Genomic DNA, 21,294 nt, shown 5'->3' with positions numbered 1-21,294 from the left:
TTGGTGATGACATGAAACAATTCCTTGACTACTTCCAGTTTTACAACACAACAGCATTCGTTATTACAGGCAGTAACATGTGGACTGTTTTATTAGCAAAGTAACAGTATGTAAAGCTAACGGTAAGCCTCATATATAGAAACAAAGTCTGTAGGATAGAAAAAAGGGTGACTCGGTGTGTGGCCGGCAAAGAAGAGATGTAGAACGTGTGCGAGTGTGCCTGAGGGCGGAGCGGGGTGAAGAGAGCAGGGAGAGAAGCGTTCCTGCCTCTGAAGACGGAGCTCGCTCTCACACTGGAGCGAAGGCATGGCCTTTGCACAGGGGCTTATCCTTCTTTGAGTAGAACGTCTTCCCCTCCAGGTTGATTTGGCAGAGCTTTAAAGATGAAAGGAGACAGACAGGGACAGATTGAGAAACTGGGACATAGTAGATACCACACTTTTAACACTGCCAATGTGAATTCACACTATTTCCTACTGGCCAGGGCAGGCACATATTATTTACTTGACTCCATTTACTTTCAGTTTTCCCTCACAGAGTGACAGAAAGAGTGATAGAGTGCAGGTGACAGAGGGGTTCTGAGATGGAGGCAGATTTTTCAGGTGGCATTGTGCTGGGACAGCCAGAAGAGCCGGAGCCCTGCAGGGAGCCAGATCAATCAAAGTGACTTACAGCACAGACGAAGCACGTATCGTGCCAGCTGTAGCCCAAGGCCTCCAGAAACCGATCGCCGGCATCAATCTTAAAGTCACAGCCGTGGCATTTGGTGCCAAACATCTTCTCATAGTCTGGAGAGAGAGAGAGAGAAAGGTGAGGGGAGGACAGGTGGTGGTGAGTGGCAGAGATATATCCATCAGAATCAAATAAAACAAATTCAAAAGAGCTTTTATCATCCTGGAGATCAGGTCAGGCTTCCTCCTGGCCTCCACAATCACCATATGTAAACACCACTTAACCTTTATGGGATGTTCTGGAGCACAGTGTGAAATAGGTTTCCACCTCCATACACACACACACACACACACACACACACACACACACACACACACACACACACACACACACACACACACACACACACACACACACACACACACACACACACACACACACACACACACACACACACACACACACACACACACACACACACACACACACACACACACACACACACACACACACACACACACACACACACACACACACACACACACACACACACACACACACACACACACACTTGAAGCGAAATGTTGTCTCTTCTCCTTATTTGGCATTTGATACTATGCCATTTGTTTTATTTCGTCCCCTCACTGTACATCATTGCCTTTCCAGAGTGTAAGGGGGGGGCGGGGTGGTGGGAAGGGGGATTAGGATGAGGGGAAATTGCTCCAGATACTTAACTGGATTTCTCTTTCATCACAAGGACTCTTGGGAGAGTGTCGGGTTATAATGCCGCTTCTCAAGAGTGAGTGGGTGAGAGAGACACAATCCCTGAAAGATGCTGAGGCAGCAGAATGTTTATCAGGGCTAGAGGCATTATTCGGAGTATGAATACTCAGGTTGTGGCTTCGCCTTCGATAAAGCAGCGATCCACGTCAGAGCCTGGGTAGTAAGCGAGAGGCACGACGCCCCGCTAAATCATTTACCGCATAATAGAAGAGCACACACCATTCATAAAATCCAATAGAGAAATGTACGAAGTAAACTGGAGCTAAATAGATTATAGCAGATGAAAACATCACACTTTATGATGGACTGTGGTGCGCTCCGAGAGATTCATGATGTACGCTCATGCCAAACCCAACAGCTATAATACAACAATGCAATGTTTTACAAATAGCTTGATAAAAAATATGAAAATGATTCAAGCAAATCTGAGAAGACGCCCTGCAGTGAGCAGTTTGTTTTCCAAAAGAAACTAGTTCATCAGAAAATGCACTCTGCGGGACCCCTGAATCACCCATCTTTCTTTGATGCGGCGCTACACTGTACGTAGCTCCAGCATCCATTTAAAGTGAAAGGATGTCACATCTTCTATCAAATAAGCTCGATCACAAACCTAATGCTGCGAGGCGGGGTGCCTCTGTTCTTCTACGTTGGGCCCAGTGCAGATTCTTGACTAATATATAAAGCATGGTTTAGTTACAGGGGTGAAGATGTTCTCAGTTGGCACCGGAACGAATCAATCTGCACACTATGGGTTTTCAGCAAGCTGTCTTTACTTTTTGCCAGTATTTCATATGTTCTGCTTAAGCATTACATTTCATCTTGGTGTAGAGATAGATTTTCTTTTGAAAACTGAGGTTTCTGTGGTTGTTCCGGTTTGTTCAGCAATGGTGGTTACAACTGTGTATTTTCTTCATTCCTCCACTAGAAACCACATTAATGAAGTTGCCTCTGTGTTTCCAGAAGAGGATTTTTCACCATGGAGATTCCTGTATTGTGAAGCCTCAAGATGGAACTATATATATATATAAAAAAGTATTTAGTCAGCCACCAATTGTGCAAGTTCTCCCACTTAAAAAGATGAGAGGCCTGTAATTTTCATCCTAGGTACACCTCAACTATGAGAGACAGAATGAGAAAAGAAAATCCAGAAAATCACATCGCAACTTGGTGTGAAGAAATCAACTGTGGGCACAATTATTAGAAAATGGAAGACATACAAGACCACTGATAATCTCCCTCGATCTGGGGCTCCACGCAAGATCTCACCCCGTGGGGTCAAAATGATCACAAGAACGGTGAGCAAAAATCCCAGAACCACACGGGGGGACCTAGTCAATGACCTGCAGAGAGCTGGGACCAAAGTAACAAAGGCTACCATCAGTAACACACTACGCCGCCAGGGACTCAAATCCTGCAGTGCCAGACGTGTCCCCCTGCTTAAGCCAGTACATGTCCAGGCCCGTCTGAAGTTTGCTAGAGAGCATTTAGATGATCCAGAAGAGGATTGGGAGAATGTCATATGGTCAGATGAAACCAAAATAGAACTTTTTGGTAAAAACTCAACTAGACGTGTTTGGAGGAGAAAGAATGCTGAGTTGCATCCAAAGAACACCATACCTACGGTGAAACATGGGGGTGGAAACATTCTGCTTTGGGGCTGTTTTTCTGCAAAGGGACCAGGACGACTGATCCGCGTAAAGGAAAGAATGAATGGGGCCATGTATCGTGAGATTTTGAGTAACAACCTCCTTCCATCAGCAAGGGCATTGAAGATGAAACGTGGCTGGGTCTTTCAGCATGACAATGATCCCAAACACACCGCCCGGGCAACGAAGGAGTGGCTTCGTAAGAAGCATTTCAAGGTCCTGGAGTGGCCTAGCCAGTCTCCAGATCTCAACCCCATAGAAAATCTTTGGAGGGAGTTGAAAGTCCGTGTTGCCCAGCGACAGCCCCAAAACATCACTGCTCTAGAGGAGATCTGCATGGAGGAATGGGCCAAAATACCAGCAACAGTGTGTGAAAACCTTGTGAAGACTTACAGAAAACGTTTGACCTCTGTCATTGCCAACAAAGGGTATATAACAAAGTATTGAGATTAACTTTTGTTATTGACCAAATACTTATTTTCCACCATAATTTGCAAATAAATTCCTTAAAAATCAGACAATGTGATTTTCTGGATTTTTTTTTTTCTCATTTTGTCTCTCATAGTTGAGGTATACCTACTGTAGGATGAAAATTACAGGCCTCATCTTTTTAAGTGGGAGAACTTGCACAATTGGTGGCTGACTAAATACTTTTTTGCCCCACTGTGTGTATGTGTGTATATATATATATATATATACATATGTCTGAATAAGAGAAAATCCTTGAGCGTGAGGACATTCAAACTCAACATTCAGCATTAGCTATTAATTACTGTTCCGATTATTATTACTCACATTTAATGTTTATGTTTACCAGATACATGTGATGGGAGCGATTGTGGGTGTGAGGAAAAGTCAGATGAATTGGGTTTATAAGAATCAGATTCATGTGCTCGACCAACATTATTAAATAAAGTCTATCAACTTAAATGTAATTTAGAAGCACATCTCATCCCGTGCTTTACAGCACAGATGGTGTTGCTAATCTCCTAACACGGAGCATTAAGAGCAGCAGATCAGGGTGCAGATAAAGTATGGCTGTCTGGAAGTCCTTCATTTAGAACTGTGTTTAATTAAGTTTCTCCAAATCAGCTACTGTCTTTTAAGATTAGTTAATAGTTTTGTAATCATTTCCTAATTGTTGTGAAAGAAAGGCAAAGTAATGGTGAAGTTAGGGGGTAAGGTACTAGCTCAATTGTCTCACCTTTCTCACAGTAGGGTTCTCCCTCCTCCATGTAAAAGGCTTGGTTCCTGATGGCAGTCTTGCAGGCTGCACACTTGAAACACTCAACATGGTAGGTCATCTTCAGGGCATGCATGATTTCCTGACAATGGGAGAAACAGAATTCATTTTCAAGTGTAAAATATCTTTAATTATTCCATGCATCTGGATTGTGTTTTGATTTGCGTTTCACCCATCAGTGCACTTCTTACCCCGGTGATCTTCTTTTTGCACTTGACACAGTTGGGAGCGTATCGGTTGTCGTGGCACTTGGTGCAGTAGACAGACCCTCTCTCCTCGAAGAAGCCACCCTCCTCCAGGACCACCTTACACTGCGAACACGTAAACTCCTCCGGGTGCCAGGAACGGCCCAACGCCACCAGGTACCGACCCCTGGAACGCACACACACACACACACACACACACACACACAGGTTAGCAGCACATCAGAGGCATTATAGAAATCTGCTACATCCCTTTCTTTATAAGGGAAGCAGTGCTCCAATGGAAATGTCCTCACATGACTAACAACACTCACACATTGGCCCTGCTGAGAAATGTAAACAAATCTGACACACTTGTGTTTTCTCTCAATAGTAACAAGAATGAGAACTAAGGTTTCTGTTATCTGTGAAATGTGTGAAATAAGGTTTAATATATTTCTTCTCCCAAGTGATAAGAAGAGGTCTAAAACCCAATTATGATTCCTGACATACAGTTCTGATATGGTGAAAAGGCTCTTTGCTTCTCACCTTATGATTTTGTTGCAGGCCCCACAGAGCGGGGTCCTGCCGCTCTCTTCGGGCGCCTGCTGCGCTGCCTGCAGGATGGAGCTGCGGTTCTGCATGGGAGTGGGCTGGGCCGGCTGCTGGTGCTGGGTCACCACGGTGCTGGTCTTATCTGGCCGGAAGCGGTCAGCAAAATTAGGGTCAGTGACCCACGGGGGTCGAGATGAGGGACCCGAGCTGCGTGCTGGGGCCGCTGCAGTCTTAGTGCCTGAGTAAAATTAAAAAAATAATGATTTTGTTTTGGGATAACAGCACTTGGAAAAACTTTGCTGTGACTTTTAATAATTCAAATGGGATGGGGTCACTTTTATGTAATATACCCCCCTCTCTTGAGATGTATGTAAGAGTTGTGATACGATGCTGATGCTCATGTATTGACACGTCATGAGAATCTATTAGCACAACCTCTACTGGAAGCTGCTGGGTTTCTTTATACACATCAGCAGGAGCAGAAACTCACCATCTGGTTTGTCTGCTGCCTGGGCCTTGGCAGGTGAGGGAGTTGGCTCAAGGCTGTTGGAAGAAAATTACTAATTAGAAAACACACACGTACAGGCACACCTCAGTAACCATGGCTACAACTCAATAAACGTCATGTTTGTATTACAGCAGCCATGGCTGTCTCCATTATGTAGAGTTTCAGATTACCTGTTTACTACAGCTGGCGTCATCATCATTAATATTATGAATTATAATAATGTCAATCATTAGACAGGATTAGCATGGGGTTTCTCACCTGTTGAGAGTGTAGGTGTCGTACATTCAGGTGGATTTTAAAGAAAAATACACTGCAATAGATTTAGGAATTGATTTGGAGGACATTTAACATGAAAGCACAAGCCTCTGTGAGACTAAATCAATGAAGTAATTCAAGTGATCAATGCTGAAAAACAGATAACACTGTGTGCATTTTGTGAAGACATTATAGCTCTGCATCAGAAGGACTCCAGACCCCCGCTCTAATGAGAGCAATCACAACCTCTCTCGGTGATTGACGTCCCTCACAAGAAAAGTTAGAGAAGAAAATCAGATCCGTGCTCTCAGATTTGGAAGCCGCAGAGTTTAGCTTCAAGCCTGCCTGTGCAACAGTGTTGAAATAAAGAGTTGTTTCTACATTTCAAAGTTCTGGTACCCGCAGCAAGTGCTACTATACTCAGAAAATCTTCAAACCATGACAGAAAAGGAAAAACAACTTCTGAGCCAAGAGAGTGAGCTCTGGAGACTTCTTATCTTGGGAAAAAATATAACAACGCCTTAGGCATCCATCATGTGTACATCATCAACTGTGCCATCTACAATTCACTAATGAAAGATGATGAAACCTTTTTTCATTTACAAAGAAGAAATTGCCCCTCAACAGCGTTGTTCTTTAGCATCGGCTGCATCAGGTTAAGTCTGACAATCAATGGTATTTCTCATGTAGCCCCAAAAAGGAACACAGGAAGTTACAGCGGCAGGAGAAGTTACAGACTTAATACTGGGAGCTATCTAGCAAAATTAAAATTAAAAAACTGCTATTTTCCAACAGCATACTCTGGATAATAAAAGCATATAAAATCCCTCCGCATAAGTAAGAACACTGCTTGCAGGGCTGGTGACAGATAGAGAGAGAGGCAAATGTTCAGAAATTAAGGAAGGTAAGTCCCCCTTCTTACCAGGAGATTTTTGAAAAAAGTTACACAAATATAGAGTGAAAAAGAGAGAGGATGCTGATCTCTGTCAGCTGGGTCAAACAAAGGATAGAACAAACCTGGTCCCTCTGCAAAACACGCACACTGGTTTACCTGCCTTCTGGCACCCCCGAACAACTCAAGAAAAAGACGTTGCGGTGAACGCGGCGGCCCGCTACACCCCCTCGCCAACAGGCCAGTGGCCTGACCCCCCACACCTGAGAGTTGTGTTTGCTGCGCCTCGCTCCGGTGAAGGTTGCAGGTGCAAATTGGAGTACATCCTCTACAGCTGCTCCTTCCACCCCGCTGTGGCCTGGATCATGTTTCTTGACATTTTCACCGCTTTCAACATCCCCCTCCTGCTCAGTGTGATGCAGGTGCCGACAGGTTTTTTTTTTTTTTTTTTTTTTAGCCTTCCACATGGAGTCTTGCACATGATTACATTTACCGTTCACTCTTTACACCTGCCTTCTGATTCACAGTTTGTTTTGGCTTGCTCTCCTGCGGGATTCATCGACCTGAGCAATGAGCAGAGTAGGAGTGTGTTGGCAGCTCGACATCCGGCAGAGACACAAGCAGGTTCAGGTTTTAGATTGAGCAACAAGCCCCTGACATTTGTCACCCTCCAAAGAGTGGAGATAAAAGTGATGCAGCTCTGCGAGAACCTGAGTGTGACAAGTGACAACATGAGAAACAATGGTGGCACTCGCTGACGGGCGGGGGATGCACTGCTTTAATGGAACGTCATTCAACGTCCCTTGTGTGTTATTTACAAGGAATATAATGGCAAGAAAACTAAATGTGGCAGTCAATGTAGAGGCTACAGTTGTTTTTCTGTTATACTTTGGCATGTTAAAGTAATATTTCCTTTATCTTAACCATTATAAACGTTACCGGTGTGTGTCTACCACTGTCCTGCTATACTTCAATGTATTTAGATTTGATGATTGACTCCTAACTTACCAAATTTGACATTAGGTGCGTGGTGATGTGGATACACTTTCAAATAATTTGGACTATGGTGTCACTTGCAATATAAAATATTGTAATACACTGAACAAAAATATAAACGCAACACTTTTGTTTTTGCTCCCAATTTTCAAGAGATGAACTCAAAGATCTAAAACATTTTCTACATACACAAAATAACGGTTAGGTTAATAAGGGTTAGGTTAATGTTGAGTGGCCCATGGTGGTGGTGGGGTTATGGTATGGGCAGGTGTATGTTATGGACGATGAACACAGGCCACTCGATTCACAACATTACCCTAACCCTAACCCTAATCCTAACCCTCACACCAGATACTGACTGGTTTTCGGACCCCCCCCAGACCCCCCCCAATAAAGCAAAAATGCATGTTTCAGAGTGGCCTTTTATTGTGGCCAGCCTAAGGCACACCTGTGCAATAATCATGCTGTCTAATCAGCATCTTGATATGCCACACCTGTGAGGTGGGATGGATTATCTCGGCAAAGGAGAAGTGCCGACTATCACAGATTTTTTCAGATTGGTGAACAATATTTGAGAGAAATGGTTATTTTGTGTATATAGAAAATGTTTTAGATCTTTGAGTTCATCTCATGAAAAATGGGGGCAAAAACAAAAGTGTTGCGTTTATATTTTTGTTCAGTGTACATCCAAGTATCACCAATAACAAACTAATGGCCTGATCTTAATTATGTGTGAAAAGCTACACATTTCCCTTTCTAATGTAACTCACCTATTGATTTAAAATATCACCAACCTAAGTTTCCTTATTACCATAAATATTATTAATTATTCAAACTATGTAAGGTAGAACATAAATAATTTCTCTCACAATTATTTTGTTGTGCCACCTACAGGCAAATGTTTTGTACAATTTCCACTGAAGTGACTTTTGGTTGCAATCAAGGTATCTTTTTCATTACATTTAATCTTTTCAAATCTAAATGTACATCTTAAATCAGATGATGTAAATAGAACTGAATTTAAAATGACATTGACAATTGACATTGACATTACATCTCAATCTTCAAAAAGAGGCCACTGTACTGCAGCAACTAATCTAAATATGATAATGTTTATCTTTTTATTTAGTTTTAAATACTCTGATCCAGGCTTTCCAGGTGCAGTTCCTCACTGTGCACCTCTGCACTTTATAATTATGTATTTATTCATGTGTGTATGCCCATTTACTTGTGTTATGCTTGACTGCACAACATTTTTCTCTGAGGCAATAAATCTTGAACCCCGATCTTTGAAAAACAACCATATTAACTCAGGACTGCACAAATGTCTGATAAAAACCTGCTTACATAATCATTTCTGTTCACTGGGAAAGTAAAGAAAGCAAGAAGAAGTAAGAGCTTGATATGTAGAGATGTAGCATTTTAAGCTTGAACCCTAATTCCACAAGATTAAGAAAAGACACACAGAAGAAAGGATAGAGAAGCAAGAGTAGCTTTTTTCAGATTTTTTATATTTTTGAGGACAGCAGAAATAAACAAAAGTACAGATTGATCTTTCTTTTTGTTCCTAATGGTTGGAGAAGCCTACGAGATGAGGGGATCACAAATGATAAATCTAAAGGATGAAGAAGTCAATGAATGGAAACAGGCAGAGAGAGATAGAGAGGCAGACGGAGATCAAAGGAGGGTCTGAACTTTACAATCAAAGAAGAATAACGAACAGAAAGCCGCTTCCCACAGCTGAGACCCTCCTTCCCTCCGCTTAACTCAAACTAACGCAATGTGAAATGCAAAATAGGGCCGCAGACACAGTAGTCCACCGTGTTGTCAACAATAATCAAGTCAGAGGGAGATCTTACATTAAGGCTCAGTATGCAAGGTTCCACTTAGGGCTCTGTCATCTACGCTATGTTTTTCTTTTTTTTTTCTTCCCCCAAACATTTTTTTTTCACCCCATCGGCATGTGAAAGGTGAATTTGTTAACTGCCATTTGGACGGTCGGCTATCTTCGTCGTCTTTGTCACGTAGTAGTTGCGGTGTGGCTATCACTAGCAGGCTCTGCATCCCATGGCGTGTAGGATGTCGCTCAGGATTTGATATTGAGGGCGCGAGCAGACCGGTCGTGGTGCCAGTCCCTCAGACGGGCATAGCGGGGACTCTGAATCTCTGTGAGGAACTTTTCCCTGAACGCAAGCAAAAGAGACATGAAACAGAGATAGACAGGGGGGAAACAGGTGGGAGCATAAATAGGGAGCGTGCACAAAGATGAAGCAGTAGCAGAAGAATAAAATGGGAAAAACAATAAGGATTAAGAATGAATAAGAATATGAAAGATCTGGAAGGCAAATAGTTATTTGAAGAAATAGTTGGGAAATGTGCTTTAACACTTTTCTTCCAAAGAGTTAGAGAAGATATTCTGTCAGTTTATTAAATATAAAAAGGTACAGCCAGCAGCCAATTGCTTAGTTTAGTATAAAGACTGATGGAAGGAAATCCAAATACCATTTCCACTAAAACTGACAAATTAACATGTTGCTAATGTTATATCTTATTTATGTCAAAATTGGCAGGAGAGTCACGTCTAGCTGAGAAATATTTAATATATTTTGTTATCTTTGGACAGAGACCAATTCCAGTCTGCATGCTAAGTTAAGCCAACCAGCTGCTATCTTATTATCTAAAGTAAGACATGAGTAGGATATCAATCTTCCCATCTATCTCACGGCAAAAAAGTGAATAATTTCCCCAACGTTGAACGATTCTTTAAAAAAGGAAATTATGCCTCGAAGCAGATAAGATGAATGTTCTAATACGAAGGCTGTTTAAATCACACCACACATGCCATTATTCAAAGCAGCAATATTGCTTTTACAAAATATAACCAAACGTAGAGTTTTACAGTTGTTTCTAAAATAGCTGCCAACTGAAGCTTCCACACGCAAATGCATAAACACTCATGACCGGGAAGGCCGGCGTGCTCAAATCAACCCCACTCGAGTTTTTACCTGGACCTCTTCAGGATTTCATCATCTGGGTCCTGCACTGAGAGATCCAGGAGACACACAGGTTAGCACGCTTTACTGATGAAGAAGGTGCTTCTCAAAGACAAATGGTCAAACAGCTGATCATGTAAAAGTCTAAATCGAAATCGAATGGTGCTTCTGTTGTAATAAACATGTTGATCCGTTTATCAGACTGGTTGCAGTCATGAGAAATGATTGGTCACAGAAGACAGCAAACACATGACAGTTCAGTGTTCACACCTGAAAATAAACTCCCCCTCATCCACATTTGCTGTATCACTGACTGCTGTCACTCTCACGGATACAATCGGATCACATCAGATCAACTGCTGCGTCATAGGCCTTTACCTACACTTTATATCTATTGTCATAGCAGCCCACCCCCCCCAACTCATGGCTCTCTGTGGTCTCACATTCCTAAGTAGGCCAGGCCCGGTCCCAGACTTACTATAGTCGGTGCCTGTGAGCTGGGCCAGCATGCGGAAGGAGCGGGACTGCGTGGTGCCGGTGCGCGGCTGCCAGTCCTCCGTGTCCTGGATCAGCCTCTTCTTGCTGCGGTCGTTGGGGATAAAACAGGGCAGGTTCTCCATCCTGAGGCCGTGCCTGCACACAGACCCAGCAGCAGCACACGGCATGCGCAGTTAGCACAACCCCTCCAGGATCTACCCACTCACACCAACACAGCTAAAAAGGAGACCTTGAAAATAGAGGACATCCTGCACACATCATGCAGCACTTAACGCTCAGCATCACGGTCACGCAATAAGCGAGCTAATGGATGTCCATTACTTAAGATTTCTCATGGGCACACTGTAGACGCTCATAAAATGGACATTACCGCATTAAGATCGTATTTATATCTGTCATTCGAATCAATGGGAGAAAACCTGTCAGCCTGCGGTACCTGGCCTTGTGTAGGGAAACATTTAAGTATATGGAAAAGCTTTTTACTGTGATAGAAAACTCAAGATGCTGCACAAAAAATGCTTTTCATTTCCAACAGGCTTGCAGGTCAACTGCAGCATGCATCTATCAAAAAGGAAGTAGAGGATGAGAGATGAATGGACGCTAATGAACGGTCTGTTGCATCGCTGTGAATCTACCTATAAGAGCATCAGCATTTTTCTCATATCTAGCCATATCAGCCAATAAGCTGGCAGTGTAGCCTGCATGCAGCAGCCCCTTACTTGGCCTCTGGGTAAACATCACCATAGAAGGCTTCCCCCCTGTAGAATAGACCAAATATATAAGACAGGAGAGACCACCGATAGGGGGACATTCATGAAGAGTAAGCTATTTTAAAAAGTGAAGAGTTCTTAGAGACTATGATGTTTCTAGTTGTTTCCTAAATGTATAGATTAGTTAATGATTCAATTTAACTGGAGAATTATTAGAAAATGGTCTAATGGATTGTAGTGGTGCAGGCCCCACCATGGGGTGCTAAATAAACCATCAAGATGTGTGGATGCTTTTACACTTGCCTCTACTATTTGTCTGCTCACAGCCAGTAAATATATGTTAACCATGAGTAAATGAAGAGTACCAAGACAAACTCAAGTGGGGAAACCATTGTCATCAATGATAGAGATAGTGTGATTGACAATTCAAAAATTAAACAAGAAACTGTTATTTCATCTGGATTGTTAAATAAAGAAAAATATAGATACTAACTTGTCAAGATTTTCCATCTGCGGCGTTAAAATAAAAGAAGAAAACAGGAAATGAGAGAAAAAGGTCAGAGTTCAGCTTTGAGTTAAACGGAGGGAAAAACAGAATACATCTTCATGTATTTCGGAGGTTGTACACAACTAAAGAGCAACAGTGCGCCAGGATGCAGAAAACATGCAGGAGGTGCCCGAGACATGCGGTTATTGTCAACAGGCTCTGTGAGAGAAAGAGGCATTGTTTGTCTGTCAGATCATCTATTGTCACCCTGACCCAAAACGACTCAGTAGATCAGGCACAAAACCTTTGCCCAATGCTCCTCTCACCCCATGTGCACAAAGGCTTTACAGAGTTATGTAAATGGGTGTAGCATTTGTCCAAAACAAAAAGGATAAACAATCGCCTGATTCTAGTCAACAGCAATAAATGCCACAGCAGTGACACATCAGGATGTCATCATGTTCAGCTCTGAACAAACAACATCACACAAAACCTGTTTCAATACGACAGGACAGGCCTGTCACATGAGACGTATTGTTATCAATGTATTCATTAAAAGTGGCTGCCTTTTATAATTCGGCTCTTTTTATCTAAATAAATGGCCTGAATGATGGGTTTCCAAAACCATGTGAGCCCTCAAGAGTAAGCAAGTACGGCTGCTTAAATAATCCAGCACCAGTCGGTAAGAGCGGCTGAGAACTCAGTAGAATTGATGGGTGAGGCTAAATACAGCAACAGGCCACATCTCCCCTGCTGCCACTGCCATCACCAAAATTACAGGAACAAGACTGGCCTATTCTTGGAGGCAATTTTATGCAAAACTGAACTTTTCTAGTCGTTATAAATGTGTTTTAGTCCATTGCTAGAATTATTGTTATATTTGAGTGGAAAAATAAAAACTAGAAAATGTTATTTATATAGCAATTTTAAAGCATACAGTGCAATCAGAGAGATGTATGTATTTGGAGGTATGATTTCTGTCTAAGGTGATGTTTTAAAAGAGAATCCAAACAACACAGCTCCTTAAAGCCGAGAAATACTGAGCTGAAAAATCCATTCTGACATTTTTATTTATCAAACTACTGACTGGAGAAGCAAGACAAGTAAAAATTGCCGTCAGTCAATAACCATCTGTTGAAATGGCAAATCCGTTTGAAAAGGTTGATTGAAATTATACGTTCCTTGAAGCGTTAAAAGTCTTACTTTTTGTTGATTGTCTATCTCCCTCACACACTCACTCACACAAATGGTGAGGATAATAGGAACCAAAGGGTAAGATGGAAAATAGAAATCAAACCATAGAAAGTACTTAGCAACCTTAAAACCAGGACTGATTGTTGACACATGCTTCACTAATATCTGTGAAACTGTTTTTGTCGTACAGCCAGTCTCTCAGTTGATTGATTCACATATGTCAGATTAAAATCCCCCTCTATGCTGTCAAAGTGTTGGCTTTCATCTGTGTGATAAAGGCCAACAAGATCATTTGGATCTCGTTTGAGAACAATATCTCACAACCTCCTCCAATTTCCACCAAATGACACTTTGGCCATAGTCCATCATGATATCATGGTCTGTAATGGCAGTTAAGCACTGCTAGTGTCTTGAGCAATGACATAACGTTATACAAAAAACCTCTGAACCAACACTTCAGAGCATTCCCTTGTGGAAAGAGATACAGGACACTTAAATGGAGAAAGGGTCGTAGCCTTGAACAATCTGCCTCCCTGACATCATAAGGATTCATACATAAAATGTCTCTTCTCTGTAATTTCAGTATGATACCATATGTATATTTGTTGCTACGTGTTACTATGTTCAAATCCTCAGCTGTGAAAACAAATTGTCCCCAGGGACAATAAGTATAAATCTATCATAAGCTTGCCATCTTGTTTCTTACGTTACTGGCAGAGAGAGGGGTAATTAAGTTGATCACAGCAGTGAGTCAGCGTACTTTTTTTATGATCATCTTTTCTGGAACGCTTCTAAAAATCTGTGACATAATTGTGGCAAGGTAGTGAATGAAGTTCTCAACATAATGCAGTTTAGAAATCCTGAAGGAGTTATTTTCTCCTCAGTGTAAAACCAGAATAATGAGTCATCAGAAATGCCATTAAAACCACATTATTCAAGTTGTGGTTCCAAAGGGAATAGTGTTTATTCATCCACCTACCCATTCTGTGGCTGCTTCACACTGGCACGGCCCTGAGAGCTCGGGGTGTTAAGTTTAGGGGAGTATGCCACAGGTTTAATTGCGGGTCCTGAGCTGGCAGTACCACCACCAGCACCACCTGCTGTAAATGGCCTCGCCATCTTGTTAATGGTTGTGCTGGGAGCAAAGGAGTACTTTGGCGGAACAGAAGCCGGAGCAAGTGAGTCCTACGAGGGTGTGGGAGAGGGAGACAATGCAACACAACACACAACATGCAGTTACACATTTTGACATATAGTGAAAGTTCCTTTTGTGGTTGCACAATCCCAAACTTTATATAAAGAGAGCTCCGACTGCACATTATTACCCCAGGCTGTAGGATCAGCTCTGTCAAACCCTTCAGGCTTTTCTCTGTGCAACGAAAAAGTGCTTAAGAAGTGTGAACACAGCCATTTTATTTGTTTTGGCAGTCTGCCAGAGACAGGCTAAAGTAATATGCTACTGCTGGTAAAAAAAAAAGGCTCAAAGGGAGAAATTGTCATATTTGACTGACATGTCTCACTAATGAGATTTCTCACTGCACAGAATGCATGGACTGCGAGAGAACACCTGCTTGATTGGCACATTGGCTTTTGGAAAGGTATTACTGCTGCTTTACTAAAAGCAACACTCAGCACAAAGCAGCTCATGTCACTATTGTACCATTTACATTGTAATCAGGCTGGGAAGTCGCGCTCAAGAGGTTTGACAGTGAAACTAAATGCGTCGGTATTAGTCTGGGATTGTGCAAGACATCACAAAATAAACCACAGGGGATTCAAAAAGCAGTATTCACAACACACCATCCAGCAAACATCTCAGTCAGCAACTCACTGATGCTTTGCTAATGCACAGTGCATGGACTCTGTGAGAGCTTGGCAGGTGAATCAGATGAATTTAAACACAAAGTGACATAACAAACTGTTGAAGCCAAATGTGAGCAACGATTAAAAGGAAGTTTCAAATTCAATCAGTGTCACTCCAGTCCAGTAGCAGACCATGCCAACGCATACAAGTATCACACATAGGTGAGATCGATGATTCAGACAAAGCCTTACCTTCTGGTCTCCCGCTTTAAAAGCTCTGTGGAAAGAAGAGACAGAGACAGTTATTAATACATACATACAGTAACTTCAGCTTTACAACTTTATGTTACAATTAAGACTGCGTCCATATTCAGTCTTCTTTCATAATAGTTGTATTTCTTTTAATGTGATTGTTCAAACTGAAAAAAGCTTATAAGGACTTGTACTGCAACGACTTTGAAACATACTACACAAGGAGGTTTGATGTAATATCCACTCTACTAAAATAAATTTAAATAACAAAATCTATGATAAGCCTGGTTACACAGATACAAATCCAACCTTAGACTATTAGCTGGAATCACACATAACGTTATAAGTGGTTTACAGAGTGACTTTAGTTATAGCTTAAGAGGATTTCTTATTATAATGGATTATTTTTTACAACAAAAGGTCTGATTGTTGTGGTTTTGGCCATCCTTTCATTTAGTTAAGACAACATATAACTGCAAGCTTAATAGCTTCAAGAGGGAGTTGCGGGAACTCGGCTTGAGACGGTTTTACAAGGGGTTTGCAAACAAGTGATCAGACGGTTTTTAAACAGGCCCAGTTTAACCCACTTACCTAAACTACTCACAGATGCCAGAATAAAAGAGAATGCACCAAAATGCCTATTATAATAATTATCCAATGCATCATAAAACTGCATGAGAACATATGAACACAATCTAGTGTGGGATTTGGATGTTTACAGTTGCAACTGCATCTTTTTTGCATTTTATGGTGTGGTTTAAGATCATCGAGATAAACCAGACATGTTTGCTCATGTTGCTTGTGTTTGTAATAGCGAGCCCCGTTATGCACAAAAAACATAATCCTACTCATCAGGGATGGTACGAGCTTTAGAAATGTGGGAATCAAAAAATCAGTTTGTAAAAACTGTTTTTTTATTTTTGCGATGGCATTTTATAACACAAAAACCTCAGCCCTTTCACACATAGTCTTGAATTGTATACAGATTCACCCACCCAGTAAAGAGTACTGCACAGGCTTCAGAGTAGTACACTTATTAACTCTAATCCCAGGATTCACATTACTGCGGTGCCTCTGCTGACTGGAGCAACAGAACAGACGGTTCATTAAAATATCTGTGCACATTAAACATGGAGGCATCCAGCTTTACATTGCTGCTGCTGGCTCTTAAAAAACAAACATAAACCACTACCATTCCCTGCCCAATGTTTACATGCTGCACAAAGCTACAACAGGGTAACAAATAATGAACCAGCCCTGCAGTCCCCCTCATTGTTTCAGGCTACAGTCACACACACACAAAACAATGGTCAGTGCTTCCTGTGACAATGAGAAATGAATAACAGCTCATGTCAAAGCCTGCTCAGAACTGATAGAGCAATGTTAAAGACAGGATGACAACAGGGCTGTATAGATATAGCGAGAGCAGCGAAGGCATGTCTGTGCATGACACGCTTCTGGGAAGACAAATCAATGTGACATTAATAGTTCGGCTCACATAAACCCACCATTTGATGAGTAATACCTTAGAAAAAGCAAGGATATGAGGAATGTCTATTGCAGCCTCAATGTACAGTATGTATTTTGGCAAACTGGACCTAAATGAACCAATGTGGGGCTGATTAAGTCATCGTTTCAGGGAATAAGTTAGTTTGCTTGGACCATGTTTGACCTGTGGTGAAACTGAATATGCACACTATGAGATCATTTCCTGCCTCATTTCATGGCTCACTAATCTGAACTGATGCACGCGAGGCTTTCAAACTGATGCAAGATTAAGGCAGACATTTCACCTAAAAAAAAAACCTCTCCCATGATACTGTAATCAACTTTCCTCACATCATTGACTCCAACCACAACACTGCAGGCCAATCCTTGACAGTGAGCACAGAGATGTGGACATAGTGTGTCCTTGTAGCTGCTACATGATCTCTTTCCGTTGAAGCCTGAAAATCTATTGCCCATATTTTGGGGATTTCCTATATAAAAAAAGCTCTGGATAAAAACTAAACCTTTCCCATAAAAAAAGACAGCAAATGATCATTGCTGTTGAACAAATTGAGGCACTAAACCAAACAATATCTCTTCAAAGTGCAGCTGTCCTCCTCTCGTGACATAAAGAAAGTGTGGATGGGAGCCAAGGTAGGAATAAATAAAACAGACAATAGCTCTCCTCCGAGAAGTCTTTTAGGAAAAACAATATTTGCTTGTCTTACAATATAATAACAATAGAGGGCGAGAAGAGACTGGGGATTCATGGGAAGGGAGTCATGGTTAACAAAACAAGAGTGAAGAATGTGAAATGTTTACAATAGCTGGACTCCTCATGGAGATGAGAAATAGAGGAGGCAAACCGCAGAATACAGGAAAAGTATGGCTGATGTTAAAGGCCTTTCAAAACATTACACCAATCCCTGTGAGATGAAGGTAAAAAGAGAAAAACCTTAGTCATTAAATATACATTTAAAATGCACAGTTAGTCTTTTCTGCCATTGGTGTTCTCTCCTTAAGAATATATCACATACATAGCCCCAGTTAGATTTGGTTTGCAGTTTTCCCGTAACACAAATCACCCTTATTTTATTTTTGCATCACAAGAGAAAAATGGTGTAAAGAAAGAAATGCTCTAGCCTTCAGGGAAATAACTACAGCAAACTTGCAGTGTAATGAAGTGTGTTATTACACATATCATATACATCATAGATTTGTTTATAATAATATGTTCTAGAAATTCTAAATAGCAGAAATGCCAGTATGTGTACATCATTTATTTTTAAACGCCAGAAACAGGCCTCATTTTGTCCTCTTACTCCAGGTTTAATGTGTGTACGGGCCACATCTAAACGAGGCGTCGTTTATTATCAAAGTCCAGTTTTGAGTTTTGCACCTTCTTTGGACAGACGGGGGGGGGGCACATCTGGCTTAAATAAGACAACCGATCCATCCCTCTGCAGAGAGCATGACGTCACTTTTCTTGATTCTTATCTCCCGACCACAAAGACCAACAAGATGTCTTTTTTCCATTTTTACTCTAAAAACCACACCCATGACTCCACTGCTCTCTCTTTCTCCCTCGCACTCCTTTTAAGGCATTTAGTAGGTCGAAGTGTAGTGCATGACTTCTTTCTGCAGAGAAAATATGCAACATCAGCAATGTGCCTTGTTGGCTGAACAGGGATTGCAGCTCTTTGATAGAAAAAAAACATGATCCTTTATTGTATCTGTGCGAGAAACACTCATTATCTCTCGGTAGAGTAATAACCTGCTGCTATATTTAGTACACCTCCTATTACATATAAGATTTGTCTTTCTTTGATTATTATGTCTATTTTCACCTTTCTGGAGACTATGTTATTATGTGTTATACATAATATAATATAGTTTATAAGATATGGAGTTCATCGTCATGTATGCCAAAGAAAGGCATCAAATCCTCACATTTGAGAAGCTGGAACCGGATCATATTTTACATCTTTTTTTGAGGAATGACTCAAAAAGTTGGAAAGATATCCACTATGATCGCTACAAACTATTATGTTCTGGCAGTTTAGTTCTTGAAAGTCTTATAAATGACCTGTGGCTGTTCTGACTGAAACCGAGTGAAGAAAGATTTGACAGAACATAACCGGGAGTAGACACGTTGTGCCTCTCCACTTCTGTTCCTTACCCCCATCCCTCAGCCTATCCTAAGGGAGTCCCTGTACTCATGTTACGAATAACCCAGCTACCCCCAAATTTCTTTTTGGTGTCTATATTTACGCTGGGATCCTGAGTCGTGGCTAATCCTGTTGCTGTGGTCCTGTGTCCTGGATCCTCTATCCTGAGTTCTGGATCTGAGTCCTGGACTTCGAGTCGTGGCTGAACCTGTCTCTGCGGTCCTGCCAGACTCTCATCATACTACTTCCCTGATGGCTCCCACAGGATTGTTGACATCCTCGTGGATTCTTAGACACATGCATTTCCAAACACTTAGTCTTTCCAAACATTTGGTCTACCTACGCTGTAACATGTATTATCTCTTCGATTTACACACGGCATCTATTGCACGTCTGTCTGTCCTGGGAGGGGATCCCTCCTCTGTTGCTCTCCCTGAGGTTTCTCCCATTTTTCCCTTTAAACTGTGGGTTTTCTCTGGAAGTTTTTCCTTGTACGATGTGAGGGTCTAAGGACAGAGGGTGTCGTATTGTCATACTGATATTCTTTACAAACTGTGAAGTCCACTGAGACAAATGTAACATTTGTGATATTATATAAATAAACATTGATTGATTGATTGATTGGTTGGTTGATTGATTGATTGATTGATTGATTGATTGGTTGGTTGATTGATTGATTGATTGATTGATTGATTGATTGATTGATTGATTGATTGATTGATTGATTGATTGATTGATCGATCGATCGAACAGCCAACCCTCTTGGCAGACAACAACTAGGAAACTGAGAATATGTGAAAATAGTGTCAGGGGTACAGCTGGGATCACAACCACTTCTTCTCATAAAAGTCCCAGGACAGCAGCAAGGCTCATCTTTATAACTTAAAACGTTCTCATCTTCTGACGGCTATAGACTCTTTTGAATGAATTAGTTTTTTGCTTTTTCTTGGAAAGTAAATCTTTTTTCTTATTTTTTAAGTTCCTGATGAAACACTTGGCTTGTACTCTACAGAGCCACTCTATCAGTCAGGAGTTCCTGGCAGGAGTTATGTGAGCAGGTACGAGTGCTTTGCCTTTGTGGTTTATTCAGTGCTAATTAGCATAATTCAATCAAAAAGAGTAACAACTTTCCTGGCTCACACTTTAGTGTTTTAATCTGAATAAAGATTTTCTCAAATTGTATTTAAGGCATAATTAAGGAACCAGTTGCTCCCCTGAAAATGTTTTATTTTAACCAAACAAATGTCAGTATTTAAAATATCTGCCTTAAAGCATTTGGCATGCGTATCTGCTGCTGAATGCAGACTACTGGAAAGTAGATCTTGCATCTTCTGAATGATAAGTATAAAATATCACTAGCTTGCAAGAAAAAGGTCAGAGAGTATTGACCTCTAATCACCCTATCCTCTTGTTACTTTAATAAACCCTCATTTTAAGTGTTTAACTTGCATCTACATTTGAATCTGCATCAAAATACATGATAATTTTGGAGAATACTTACATTCTGTATTACATTAGTTGTTTACATGTATCACTTAAAGCCATCATTGTGTTTTTATTACCTATGATCAAAATTACATTATTTGTTTCAACTAGGCAGCAAGCCTAAATATAGACTACCAAAATATGCTTTGTACAGTTCCAATTATGTGAAGATTGGACACAATTTGTAGAAGGAATAATAGCAGATAAGCTGCAAAAATGTGAAATCTGTGTGGGTGGAATTTGGGCACACCTTTAAGCAAAGATGTTGGACCAAGAATACTGGGAAGAAATAACTTCTGAGCCACACAGGTTAGAATTAATGATAAAAAGCAAAACGTGCTTTATAAATGGCCATATGGTAGCATTATCTGTACCAAAACCAAGATAGTACTTTGTTGGCTCTACTGTAACAGACAAAGGGACTATCAGGATGGAAAACACCACCTCCTGGCACACATTTACTTATTTCACAGCAGCACAAATA

General features: G+C 41.1%; 1 protein-coding gene across 3 annotated transcripts in view; it reads right to left on the bottom strand.

The window, feature by feature from the left end:
- Positions 1 to 73: 73 nt before the first annotated feature.
- pdlim7 (PDZ and LIM domain 7) overlaps positions 74 to 21,294 on the bottom strand; it is a 30,794-nt gene continuing 9,573 nt past the window's right edge. For 2 of the 3 annotated variants that reach the window (XM_079669105.1, XM_079669106.1), the window contains exons 4-11: positions 15,670 to 15,694; positions 14,594 to 14,799; positions 5,572 to 5,624; positions 5,076 to 5,319; positions 4,536 to 4,716; positions 4,306 to 4,426; positions 673 to 788; positions 74 to 375 (exon numbers count right to left, since the gene is read on the bottom strand). In XM_079669105.1, the coding sequence (XP_079525231.1) occupies positions 289 to 375; positions 673 to 788; positions 4,306 to 4,426; positions 4,536 to 4,716; positions 5,076 to 5,319; positions 5,572 to 5,624; positions 14,594 to 14,799; positions 15,670 to 15,694 (1,033 nt within the window). In that variant the 3' untranslated portion in view covers positions 74 to 288. Of the gene's footprint in view, positions 376 to 672; positions 789 to 4,305; positions 4,427 to 4,535; positions 4,717 to 5,075; positions 5,320 to 5,571; positions 5,625 to 10,737; positions 10,775 to 11,203; positions 11,359 to 14,593; positions 14,800 to 15,669; positions 15,695 to 21,294 lie in introns of all 3 variants that reach the window. The other variant, XM_079669107.1, reaches the window with a different exon arrangement.

The sequence above is a fragment of the Notothenia rossii genome (assembly GCF_949606895.1).
Source record: "Notothenia rossii genome assembly, chromosome: 3".
In the NCBI taxonomy this organism is placed as follows: Eukaryota; Metazoa; Chordata; class Actinopteri; order Perciformes; family Nototheniidae; genus Notothenia; species Notothenia rossii.
This window is presented reverse-complemented; position numbering and strand designations above follow the sequence as displayed.